General features: G+C 41.5%; 1 protein-coding gene across 1 annotated transcript in view; it reads left to right on the top strand.

Annotated features, from left to right (window-relative positions):
• The window catches only part of PTPRR (protein tyrosine phosphatase receptor type R), a 142952-nt gene that overhangs the window by 83317 nt on the left and 45732 nt on the right, over positions 1-13903 (top strand). Inside the window, exon 7 of the mRNA XM_065632240.1 lies at positions 521-777. Coding sequence (XP_065488312.1) covers positions 521-777 — 257 coding nt within the window. The remainder of the gene's footprint in view (positions 1-520; positions 778-13903) is intronic.

A 13903-nucleotide genomic window follows, 5' to 3' on the forward strand; every position in this document is an offset into this window, starting at 1 on the left:
AGCAGCCTAATACTACAAAAGTGGCCTAGTAAAGTTATTCTGTTCAACCATTAACTCCATACAAAACGAGCTTTTAAAAACATCTGCTGCTACAATTAGAGACATGTACCTGGATATATCATGAGCACCTATTTTATTTTGTGCCACTTCTCTCTTGTGTTACAATTCTTACAAATTTCTGTACAATTACTCTATTTATCAGTACGTCTTTCTTCATAGTGTCTTTTGTAACTATTTTCCATCCTATGTTATTTGCTGCTTTAATAACACAACTGCTGGTATCACAAATAATTACTGGCTCACAATGAGAACTGCTAAAATGCCTACTGCCCACGTGTACACACTGTGGTTTAGGTAATGGAAATATTTACCCTCTTATGGGAAATGCCATGTAGCACAACTTGTGGCTTACCTTCTAGGAATGATAGCCACATATAGCAATCCTATCCAGTGTTTGTGATACTTCCCTTGCCTTGTTTACCAGGGAACTGAGATTGAGGTTTCCTCTTTATTTCTGTAGGTTCTGTACAGATTAAAAGAGAAGATCCAGTTGTCACTGAGACAAGAGAAGGAAAAGAAGCAGGAGATCCGCCTCTCACCCCTTCCCCTGCAGACAACTCAGTCTAAGACCACCAACAGCATGGTCCAGCCTGAACAGGCTCCAAAGATTGTCAATGTTGTAGTGGACTCTCAAGGCCATTGTGTTCCTGAGCTAAAACCTCCCCTGTGTGCTAGTCCATCTCCTTTCAGAATGAAGCCTGTGGGGCTCCAAGAAAGGTAGGATGGTGCCTGGCACACTCAGGATTTATTCTGCTTTGTTGTACTCTTGCTGCATGATTTTGTATGTGTCTCTTCTGTCAATGAATGGGAGACTTTGCCATATGGACATCTGAGAAGTGGGATTTTGGTGTGTTCATGTCTACCTCATGGGTCTTCCCTCCTTTCCTTTTCTTTTCATATGAGCAAAAGTCCAGAAGTTTGGGCTGACATTAACTGCATTACTGCAATTCTTTTTGCTAATTTGTTTCTTCCCCTTTCCAACAATTACTCCAAATAAATAATTTTTAATTTTCCATTGATTTTTGCCTGTGTTGATCCTGGAGATCGTGGCAGAGGACACAAGGCCTAGTTATGTTTTCTCAGCAAAGGACGTTCTCGTTGTCAGGGAGTCCCTAGCACATGAGAAACTCAGAAAGAAGAAATAGTTAGACAGAGTGCATTTACCAATCTCATACAGTGCTTCCATTATCACCTTTAGATAATTTAGATAGTTTTTCGTCTTAAATCCAGCTTTCTATGATGGTTGGGATACAGTCCAAGGTCTGCAGGGTTTACAAAAAAATAAAAAGAAGTGATTAGTAATGAAACCGATCTTTGTGTGCAGCTCTTCAGAAAAACTTGGGCACTAAACCTTGCCACTTGTTCTACCTTTCAAAAACTGGGCCAGTGCTCTTTTTATAAAACTAGTTATTCTTCCCACAAGAGAGTGCATGCTGACATCTGTCTCTCCTCTGTTAGAAACCTATATAATTTCTTTCCTAATGGCTGCAGGCTGCTTTCATAAAGCATCAGTGCTCTGAATAACTAACGTAGCATGCAGCCATGCAACTGAACTCTTCTACCCTGGCACAGATGATAAATGAAAGAACAGACGCCACGTAGATCTGACGGGGAAATCAGAATGAAAAGGAGACCAAGTGGAGCCTTGTCTCTGAGGACTCTCAGAGTTGAGCAATAACCCTGATTCAGCTTGAACCATGGGATTTCAATGACAGAGATTTTATCAATGGCTTTATGAGCTAAAGGAGGAGAACTGATTCTTCTATGAGTAAAAGATGCTGAAAGGCAGAGCTGTCACAAAACATGTAGCATTATCACTGCAGCTAAAAAAATAAGGAATGGAGGAAGCAAGTAAATACGTTTTGATAGTTGCTCTCATTCCACAAGACCCTAAAAATAAAGCACACAAGCATGGGGATCACATAACTAGTTTATAATACCTAGTGCCTAACATAACATATGTAATAGTTGAGAGGGATCGGGGTGAAGGAATTTGTAGAGGGAGTTTGTATTTAAGAACCGGACGAGAAATTTTTCCAATGCTCAGACAAAGAAAATAAAAACTATTGTTCTTGGGTCTCAATTTCCACCACCACAGAAAGAACTCAGCAGTTAACACACCTAACCAAATTTCATCCTTCAGAAGGACAAAGTTCTGAGTCAGATGTGTCAAAATGGAGAGCTGAGATACAAAGAGGAAACTAAACCTGATGTTTGATTGAGTACACCAGGCATTTCACCTTATTACTAAGGAAAAACAAGTTGAAGGAACTGACAACTTCAGTTTCTACTGTAAAAGAACACTAATAGGCCATTGTGAAAAAGTGAAAGCAATTGTGATAACGTCCCACTCTGCAGTTCTTTTTGTCATGTTTAACACAGTTATACCTGGTTGGCCCAAGTCCACTTCTAAGAAATGGTGATCTATTTCAAGCTCAGTGATGCTGGGGATGTGAGGGAGAGAACTTCAGAGAACACATTGTCTTCTCTTCCTTTGAAATAAGCAGTTATTATTATATATATTTCTTATTTATTTTCTATATCATGTATTATGAAAAAATCAACACTCATTCTGACTCACAGAAGCATTGGAGGCAAAAAGTAGTAATGCAGCAACACATTTTGCCTCAGACATCACCTAATGACCAGGTATGTGGACAGTTTAAAACCTCTCTTCACCTTTCTGCCCTACAACAACCTTGCACTAGGCAACCTTAGGCCATCCTCATTATGCATGGGAGCGGTGGACCTTACAGAATGGGTCTGCATGTTACAAGCAGCACACTACGCACAAAACAGTCTGCTCGCAGCCCTTTTGCTGTCAATATGGAGCGGGATCAAGCCTGGAGGTCCCCTCCTGCTCATAGCCACAGCTTGGGGGCACCCATTCCATGTTTGCTACCCTGATGTTGGTTTCTGCCAGGGGAAGAAGCTCTTGGCAGGCCAGTGTGGGTATGGAGGCTCCTTGACAAAATTATCATTAAGATTCCTTTGGCCAGATGGATTGACAGTGGTTCCTGAGCAGTATTTTCTAACTATCCAAATTCCCTGGTTTGATTCCATGTGATCCCTAGTCATGAAATGTCTAGTATGATCAAGACCAAACTGTATCTCTTCAAAGAGAAATTACCGGACCATGGGCCAGACCAGGGAGTGAGCCAACTACTGTGCCCAGCCATCTGAAGGGGAAGTTTGTGACAGTATCTCTGAAGGATGGGGCAGAAAAGCCAGATGATGCCTGCCTCTCAAGCTCTCCCTGCTCTCTACGCTGGGTGCTGCTTTGAGGAGCATATCTAAATGCAGAAATATGGTGGAACTGAGTTTTTACAAAGCACTGCATCAGCATCTGGCCCTCTGAACCTTTCGATTTCTAATAGGAATAGCATTGGCTGGTACAGAGGCAGACAAATTGTTAATCGACAACTGTCCATAGATCAAAATGTTTCTGGGAGTTTTTCCAGCTTCTTAAAATGCATTTTGCTTCTGAGTGCTAGAGCCAAGCCCACGTACATTTTTTTTCTGCGCATCTGGAAAGGCTCTTACGCAGCTATTTGCGCTATCAAATTTGTAGAATGCTGCAGATTATTTTTATGTGACAGGTATGTACCCTAGTGCTTGGTGCTTCACCGAATGCAGCTGTGGGGAGGGTGACACCTAGAGCCATCAAGCAGCACTGCCACCACCCCAGCAGCCGCTCTGTGTCCTCCTCGCCTCTGCCAGCAAGGTGGCCTGCATTTTTTATTCTTTGGAATAAAGAATATTCCCTCCTCGTGGAGGAGGGAAGGTGGTCGTGTAGTCAGGATGGTATAAGAACCAGCCCAGCGGCCTCGGGAGGAGAGTTATTTTCCTGGATGCCAATCACGGTCGTGTGCCCATGTGCAGCGTGCGGCTGGGGAAGGGATGGAGCGGTGGTGACCAAGAATGGAGGATGGACTGACAGGTGGGGAAGCAAAAGGAGTGTAAGAACAAAGAGACACTGACCTCCTTCTATTACAATTAATGATAGATGCTGGGGCAGGCGAGTGAAGGGATGTCTTCAGAGCCCCCCGGCATCCTCCAGATCATTCCATACAGAATGCTCCAAAGTTGTTCTTGTCTGGTGTTTTCACAACTGCTGCTCCTTCGCAGCAGAGACTTTCTCCATCAGTGACCCAGACAGTGCTGTCGCTGATCAAAGGAGCAGGAGAGCTAATGTTCTCCCATAGTGTCTTCGGTGATGAAGAGTCACAATATCATAGCACAAATGCCTGAATTTAGTATGTAAAATGATTGTTTTCTTTTCCATGACCATACCCATGAATATTGCATCAGTGTTTATTTTTCTACTTAGGCTTTTATAGATTTATATGAGTAATATACACTTTTTCCTTCACCAGGGTAAGGCTTCCTTTTATTCTGCTGGTTGGCCCAAAATTCATCTTGATATGAATGGTCTCAGCCAAAATCAGAATCTGCTGAAGTGGGATGTGATATTTTACTTTTCATTCTGATGTGTCAAGCATTGAAAATTCTTAGTACAAGCAGTGAGTTGTTAAAGCATAAGCATGGTGGGGATATAAATAAGATAAACACCAGCACAGTATTCACTTTTTTTACAGCTGGACTTACTTTTCATCCAGCCACTGGTGCTGTGTGCTTTAGTTCCAGTATTCTTTGTGATGAGGACAATGGTATTTCAACTAACTAGCGCACAATATACGGTTTTGTTCAAATTAGTTACTATCTAGCATGCAAAAGTACATGGAAGAAAAGAAAATGTGCAAAATAGCTCTTCTACTGTGCATGTTAAAACACAAACAGTTCTTTGGAAAGTCTTCTCAAGCATTTGTATCCCATTCTAGCCACAAAGGCCTAAAACTATGGCTATTATATCTAAATAATCAGTGAGAAAAATTACAACACTATGTTTTCTCAGTCTGTTACATATTCAGTGGAAAATTAGTCTGTCTAAAAGGGAGAGCTCCTCTTGTCCACAGATCAGCACAGTAGGGTCATGCAGGACTCCCATTCAGACCAGGTAACATTTTACATGTGCTTCCTGCTATTTTTTTTTCTGCAAATAGATACAATAGAGTGGAGAATATAATAAAAAAAATAGTTTGGAAAACAGAGCCAAAACCTGGCAGATAAGTGAAATAATAAAATATCTTTTAAATGTGAAATACAAGAATTCTGCAATGGTACGGAAGCACTGCTGAGACACAGGAAAACAGAAAATACTCTGTCAAAGGGAAGGCAGCAATGCCAGGGTGAGCAAAACTGGAGGGGAGAGGGCTACTCATTGTCACCATTTAACATACACTGTGCAACTAAGTCTACAACCTGTAGAGAAAATCAGTAGGCATCAGAACAGAGAATAGTAGGGAAAAAATCACCTAAATCAATATCAAGTATAACTAACTCCCTACAAACATAACAGAGAGCTCTGAATCTTGGCTTGGACTCTGATTGTGGGAACTATGTGTGAAGTTACTTTTCCCCACTAAGCAGAGCAAGACCATAAAAAATCTGTGCCACAGGTAATAGGCTGTAACCAGTGAGATTTCTCTTACCATCCTGAAGATGCCTGTAAATTGACAATAGAATTATTTTCTCCAGTTTCTGATGAGTATTCAGTAGACATACAGTAAGTATAGCTCAGCTCACTGTAAGTATAATGAAATAAAAGTTAAAATAATGTGCATTATAAAGCTAATAATATTCATCTCTGTCCACTTCCTTATAACATGAGAAAAAGATATTCTGATGGCAAAGAAAGGCAATACATTTTTAAATAATTTTTTAAAACATGTTCAGATAACCCATAGTAGTCTGTGGAACTCACGATCCAAAGATAAAGTTTGAATCAGGAATGTATTAGCAAGAGGTACTCACACGTAGTCACACAAATAATGAGAACAATTATTGTTCTCTGTCTGCCTTTGGCTTCCTTCCTCAGAAACATCTTGCATTTGACACCTTTGCAGAGAAGACTGTGGACAGTTTGGAGTTCAGGCTTGGAGGTGGAATAAAATTCATATGTTAATACTGATAACTATTCTATTTTATTACTTATTCTGCACAGACACATAAATTAAACTATTGTTCTGGTCACCTGTACTATTTCTGTACCCTGTCAGTTGCCATCTGGATGACAAATACTGTGGATGACAAACACTAACTGTAATACCTATTTTCCTGGCATCAGAAAAATAGTATTCATTAAAATGAATCATTATATTAACAATACTGTATACCAAATAAAACCTCGTAAGAAATGTGGGAACCAGGGTAAAAACCTGATGTGCTCTTTGCTTCATTGATACAGCAGCAGCTGCATCTCAGGATATCACTGTTCAACCAGGTCTTTGCTCTAATAGATGAGAAACATTTCCAACAATTCTCTCTGGTTCTGTTCTGATTTTTAGATCACAGAGCACAGTTGCTGCAAATATCATTATGGTGTTGCCGATCTGTTATCTTTATACAAACCCATCCATTGTGAGTAATTATTTCAAGTAATGCTCAGAGGGTTGCACCTTGCAGTTGGAATACTGTAAACAGGCCAGGTTTTGTAGTTTGTGACACAAGCATGGGAACTTAATATATTTACAGGAAGGGGCCTTGAATTTCCTGACTAAAATATACTAGCTTTGCATAGATTTGGAGGATAATTTTACCCTATTGTGTGGAGCTGAATATGCTTTCTGCATTCTTAATTTAAATCCTAGGGATTGTTTTCAGGAAAATGTCAGTTTAATTGTTCAAAGCACAGCTATGTGCCAACACAAAAGTACTAGCTGGAGAACAATTTTACAGTGATATCCTATCAGAAGGAATTTGCAAGGCACCAGGGACCAGTAAACTGAGTTTGAGGTGGGAGGTAGGAGTTTTTGTGCTCCGGTCTGTCTCTGCCACCGACTCATTAGAGCACTTTGGACACGCCGCGTAAATCTGCTCCAGCCATGCTCCTAACCACTGGATTGAGACTGTCTGGCTGGCATGTCCGTCTAAGGAGACGTAGCAAAGATTCTGTGAGAAAATTAACTTGAAGTACAGTGAAAGTCCTACATGCTACTATTTGTGCACATCGCTTAAGAAGAGCGAGAGAATACAACTTAAAAAAATTTAACAAACAAACAAACAACCAACAAAACACTTTCTGAAGGACTTAAAAATGCATTTTTCTCATTTGGCAGACCCCTCAGCTATGTTCTGTCCTGGTCGGTAAGATGCACTAATAAATTCAATACACCCAGAAACATTTGTCGCACTGAGGCCAGCTAACGGAGATTAGTTTGTGTCCATACTGCCAAGCTGCCTTTACTTCCAAAAGAGCAGGGGCTGGATGCAGACTGCCTCCTGGGAATGGTTTGTGCATGTGCTGGTTCCCAGCCTGTGCCAGTGAATTGCTTTGGAGCGCTCTTGTTGGAAAAGGCTAAAAACAAGCCCGGGCCGCAAGGCTTGAAACATAGCAATATTGATTACTGAGTTTCAGTGCCTGGGATTGTTTCCTGGCGCTGTTTAATTTCTTTTTCTGGATGTAGCTCGCGCATGAAGTGCACAGCTGGTGTAGCAGCTGGCATGAGGGGAGCAGTCCCGGTCGTGGGCAGCTGCTTACGGACTGTGCTTTTTAGTAAAACTCCTCTCCGTGCAGAGTCTCCTCACAGCTGGTGTTGCACTTTCCCTCCTCCTCTTCCTCAGCCCATCCCAGCCAGCCAGAAGGCCACACCGTGACTGCTGGCACCTGCACTCTGGTGACAGGGTGAGGGCAAGGGCTAAAAACCTGGGCTACCAATGTGGGAGAAACTGGTCTGAGTAATGGGGAACATGAAGTAGGATCCAGCTCTGAGGGTCTCCTGCTCAGTGCCTGAGAGATCTGTTTTAGCACGAGGATTCATGACTAGAGAGAGACTAATGCTTTACCTCCAACTTGCCTTTGTGTAACGTTTTTGTTAGTGCACAGTCACTCTGAAAACTTTTTGGAAGCGCTGGACCTCTGAGTTGCACAAATGTCTGTTCTGTCCAACCCATCACAGACGTCTTTGCTTATCTGCAGTGTAGGAAGAGAGCAGGCATGTGAATTGTCTCCCTTCTCTGGAGGGGAAGTGAACTCAGGCACAGCCTAACAAAGACCCTTTAAAAAACATATTTTAACTATTTGATTCCTGGCTGATTGAGAATTGAGTGTTTTGGTTGTGGTTACAGCTCTTTGAAGCAATACTCTGTGGGAGTTATGATCTAAATAAACAGATGCAAATAACTATGTACCATCACCCAAACTTACACCCACAGTCTGTTTCCCTCTGTCTCTAGCACCTCTTGCAAATTACTTCAGATTAGCGTGGGTAGATGTATGTTTTCGCTCCTAGCTCCATTTCTGCTTTAAGTTGTTCCACATCCCTTTTCTTTCCTCTTGCAAAGAACTAAAAGCTCTTCGAAGCACGTGACATTCATTTCTGGGAGTGGATAATTCAGGCAAATTAGCCCACCCTTGTTTGGAGAAATTCTTCTGGGTCAGCTTCATAGTCCTTTCAGATGCCAGGGAGCACTCATTTTAGCACGCAGCCCATGCCTACCCTTGGATTTGCCTTTACCGTCTTGTGAGGTTTGGTCAGGAATTTTGTAATAATTTTATTGTATTCCCAGGTCTCTTATCTGGCGTTTATTCTTGTTACTCCAGTTGCTACTGGTTTTAGCTTGTACACAGGAAACCACGGTGCCAATCAGTGTCGTTCCCAAGGTGACAGGAAACCCTGTTTGGTCAGATGTTGATTGTGCTTGTCTTTACTTCTCCACCCATCGGATTTTCTTCCTTTTTGGCTTAAGTTAAGACAAATTAATCAGTGGCCGCCATCTGGTAGACAGTTTTGGTGGTTTTGCAGTGATTCTTCCAGCCGATCTTTTGAAAAGTAATGCACGGCACAAGAAACTGAGGGGAAATATCCATGTTAATATTTAAATGCTTCTTGAGGCCTAGGATCAGACAGGCCATTGTTGCCCTGGGCACATGAGTAATTTGAGTTCTGTGAGTAATCCCCGTGCCTCGCCGAGCAGTAGGTTTGAGTTTTTAAGCACTGTTTGGTCAGAAAGTTGAACTCAGATGTAGCTTTCCAGCGTCTGGTTTCCTCAGCTCCTCTCTGCCTCTGCTTCATTTCTGTGGTGGACCATCCCAGGCAGGACTGCTGTGACTGCTTCACCAGCTGTCCTCGTGTGCAGGCAGAGTGGGACATCTGGGAAAGTGAGGCGGTGCATGTTAGCTGAACTTGGATGCTCTGAGTATCTTGGCTCAGACCATAGCAAGATGTGTCCATCTGTGACATTTACAACAAAATATATGACCCTTTCACATGGGCAGCTTGGAAATGCCATGTTAAGGGACAAAGAGTGGGAGAAGAGCACCAGTTTCATTATGAGATTGGGTCGTAAGCAGGATGAGGTATGTTGCATCTCATGAGCCCTTGCCTAGAACCCATAGGTACTGGTTTCAGAAATATAAACAACTGATGTAGAAGGGAGCACCCCTATCAGATATACAGGTTTTGATATTTACAAGGAAGGCTAATTTTTCAGATTTGGTGGATTTATAGAAAAATCTCCATGAATGCCCCCATTAATCTCTGAAAAAGACTAATGCTTCAAATTAAAATATTCACCTTTCCTCTTGTCTTGGAATGTATTTCTCACTGATCATGGCATTCTTTCTGGCAAACTTTTCTGCAGAGCAACCTTAAGCTGAATTTAGCTCAGTTCCCCTTAATTTAAACTGTTAGGAACAGACACAGAACACAGTTAAAGAAAGGAAAACATCCAAACACGTCCAAAACTGCAATGTAAAATATCCAAGTATATCCTGAATTGCAGGAAGCCATGGACTGGACAGTACTTACTAAGCATCCAGCTTATGTCTTAGCCATCAGTTGACATTCCAGGCCATGAATCTCTTCTTTGAATGCAATCATAACTCATTTTATTTCTGTGCCTTGTCAAGAGAACGCTTACAGATTATGACAGTTGACTAATTATACTACTTCTTTTCAGAAAAAAAACAGTTCTGGAAGTTCAGCAGAGATCTCTTACACAGTCAGAGCTAGTATGTACAGAAAGATTAACATTGCTAGCTATCAGTAATGTCCCTTGTTTGCAAATACATCTTTCCTCAAAGAATACTGCATGTAAATCTGTGGGTCAGACCATTTCTCAGCTCTTGTGGGAAATTCTCTTTAACATTTTTATTAATATAGTACCTGAGAGCCTCAGTCAGAGGTCAGGATCCCTCTGTGCAAGGCTCTGCATACACACAAAAATGAAACGATCTTCTATCCAAAAAACTTACAATCTAAACATCGGACAAGGTAGTAGATATGTACAGACAATCAGGCAAGCCTCAGGAAATGGAGAATCATTAGCATCATGGCAGAGATGAGGACGCCCAGAGTGTGCTATGAGAATGGCTCAGACCAAGAAATACTGCCCAGAGGCAGTAGCTGATTTCGTACAACACTGGCGTTTCAGCCAGGTTCTTGATAGAGTTTTTTGTCTGCTTTGATACCGTCACAGCCAGGCTGATGCATCAGTTTGGTTTGACTTTGAACCTTCGCTTGAGTATGGCCAACATGTTTAGGAGCTCTTTTTATTGTTTTCATAGTAGAGCAAGTGAGACATTAATTGGCTAAGTGACTGATCCAAGATGATATTGCAAGTCAGTGCCCTATCTTCACAAGGCACCTGGACTCTTGAACTTTTCATTCAGTTCTGTAACTGGTGGAGTCTGTAAGAAGCTACAACAGTGATATATCTTTCTGGGACAGGGTCTTCCCTTATGTTCTCTATCAAAGAATATACTTTTGATGCTTAACAAGCTGTGTGTATTGTTGTTATTAAGTTATGGCAGCTATAATTATCCCTGTTATGTTAGTACTGTGATTTGATAACAGGAGCAAAACAGAACACAGCGACTTCAGATAACTGCTTAAATATGCGATAGGCATCAGAAGGGGAAGTACTGTATATAATTCCCACACAGAAAAATGTCGTTAAGTACAATGTTTCTCTAGGGAACTTGGTCCCGATGCTTCGGAGTGACCAGTCACAGCTCCCTGGAAAGCTGAGCTGCCAGCGAGGGATGGGGCCGGTGCTGCCAGGGGGCAGCTGAGCCTGCCCTTCCGCTCCCCACCGTCCCCCTGGCAGCCGCATCTCCCGTCTTTGAGATGTCTCAAATCCTTCCTGAGTCGTAGCAAATTCCACCGGAGGGCTGCTGCATAGTGCAGAGGCTTTCAGTTCCTTTCCCTGGTTTTGGTGGTGGACGTAACAGCGCAGACTTAGAACAAATGAAGGAAAACAATCAGAACGGCAGGAAAGTACACAACAGCTAATAAATTCAATTTGCATGGTCTTGTTTCACTTTAGTCTCTACTTAGCTTGTTTTGCTTCAGTGGATTTATAGAGGTATCTGGGAAGAGAATTTGGCCCACAGAGCACAATACTGAATAGGTTTGCAGAAGAAGAAGGCATTGTGAAAAGCAGAAAGCCAGTATTGTAATTAATCCCAAAGGTAATCCTCTGGCTACAGAGAATGCATTCACAATTTACTGATAAGATTAGAATAAAATAAATGTTTTCTGCTTCATCACAAGGATTTTCCCAAATGTAGATGGCCTAAATACCTCTCTAGTCCCCAAGTCTAGTGTTCACTATTGCCTAGCTCCCAGCTACGTAACTCATTGTCCTGGGACAGTGCAGAGGTCATAAGGTGGGCTAAGAAAGCTGTCCAAAGGAAAAATCACAGAAGACGCCAGACACAAAGATATGGAAGCAACCTTTGATTCAGGATGTTCCTAAACTACAGATTGCCAGAAGCTGGAGGGCACACTAAAAATAAGCAACAGTGTTAATTAAGTTATCAGAAATTCCTGCTTGCTTTGTTCTTGTGTTCTTTCCCTCAACCTCCTCTTGCTGGCCATTGTTGAAAACAGGATACTGATCAACCTTTGGTCTCACATAGGACACCGAATTTATGTTCATATTTCTACATCACTCCCTTCAATGTATGTTAATCTATCCTGTGTTACATCATTAGCTGTATGGAGCCCTGTGTCTTGAGAGCATTTGTTCTGAGATAGATGGGGTGGAGGTTGGGTTGGGAAGGAGTTTTGTTTATCTTTCAGATATGACTTTTCCTCATTTCTCTCTATTTCATAATGCAATGCAATGTGCACTTAGAGGAACACAGCTTTTATCAGAGTCCTGACATGTTTCTTCTCTATTCAAATTCATAGAAGTGAATTTAAATCAAAACATTCAAGTTTGTTAATGCCATAAATCCTTTGCTAATAGAGAACTATGAATATGAAACAATGATATTTATTTCTCTCTGAAATTTCCAGTCTGTACTGGCTCATTGATGGTGTGTATGAGGAAGAGCAGATCCAGAAAGCCTTTGCTTTGGCCCATGCCTTCATCTCTGGGCACAGGAACAGATGCATTTCCCTGCTCTAGAGCCCAACTTATAAGAACATCTCTGATGAGGACAGGTAGTGGCCAGGGCTGTGAACTTCAGGGGATCTGCTGAGCTCTCTAGAAAGGAGCTTCAGGTCACTTACCTGTCTGTTCTTCATCGGCTGCTCAGCCATAAATGGGACTGTACAGCTTGGCAACACCTCTTTTAAAGGTCTATCTGATCACTGAAGCGCAAGATAAAGTGCACCTTGGTATGCAGACATTTATGGATGTCTTTTAAAAGCATTCAAACCTTGCTCCATTTCAAATTGCAAGTGTAAGTGGATTTCCTAAACTTTTTTTTCAAAGGGAATTCAGGCACATTAATATACTTGTTTGAGCAAGCCTTCCTGTAGAAGGCAATGCTGGAAAGCCAGACTACTGAAGTGAATGAAGAAGAAAAAGCTGGAAAGAGAGAATGGTGAGATGTCAGTTCTGGGAACTTCAGAAGCAGCTAAGTTGGGGACCTAAGTGCACATATATGGTTCCTGTCTCTAAAAGCCTAAATCCCACCAACTCATAGTATAACTTAAGCACAGAAGTCACTCTGGAAATGGGACTGTGCCTCCCAAAGTGTATGAACTAAAAGCATCTTTGGTCTGTACAGGCAGCCTTAAATGCTTAGTCCACTGTGAGACTGAGTGGAGCAGTTTCACCGTCTCCCTTTGGAAATGTCCATAGATGGCGCAGCTCTGTAGAGCAATGGTGTGGGTCTGGAGGTTTTACGTTCTTCAGGAACTGCTGCTGTTCAGTAATTTCTTCAAAGTTCACTAGCAATTCATTTGTCTGCTTAGAAATCTTCTGTGTGACACTTGCAGTAGTTTAAAGATAAAGAAGACCAAGTAAAATAAACAAGGAATGTGCTTTTTTATTGTCTTAAGGTTGACAGGGTGTAGTAAACGCCTCTTTTGCCAGATGTTCCTTCCTGTCTTTCCCAAATGGCAAACTCACCAGGAAAGAACTCATTGTACTGATTAGTCTTCAAGTCACAATAAAAAATAATTTTACTGATACTGTCTGAAGATACTACCCATTTACATTAAGAATACTCCTACCCATGTCTTTTTCCAGGTCAGCTGGTTAAAACCTCAAAAGAGTATTGAAGGACATTAATGTGTGAATAGTTTATTTGCTTATTTGGATTTAAGGGTTGTAGATTATATTCCTTAAACGAGCAGCAGGTGCAAGATGGAGGTAGAGTTTGTGCTTAAGGGATGAATTACTGTGGAATGCATTAAGCTTAATGGACTTATTGATAAGGCTCCTATTAACAAAAAATCTCATGAACATTATTATCATCTAAAAGATGAAAAATCTAAGATCAGAACATTATTTACTCATTTACCATAGGGCTGACCAACTAAAT

This window comes from Caloenas nicobarica, chromosome 1 (genome assembly GCF_036013445.1).
Source record: "Caloenas nicobarica isolate bCalNic1 chromosome 1, bCalNic1.hap1, whole genome shotgun sequence".
NCBI classification, from domain to species: Eukaryota; Metazoa; Chordata; class Aves; order Columbiformes; family Columbidae; genus Caloenas; species Caloenas nicobarica.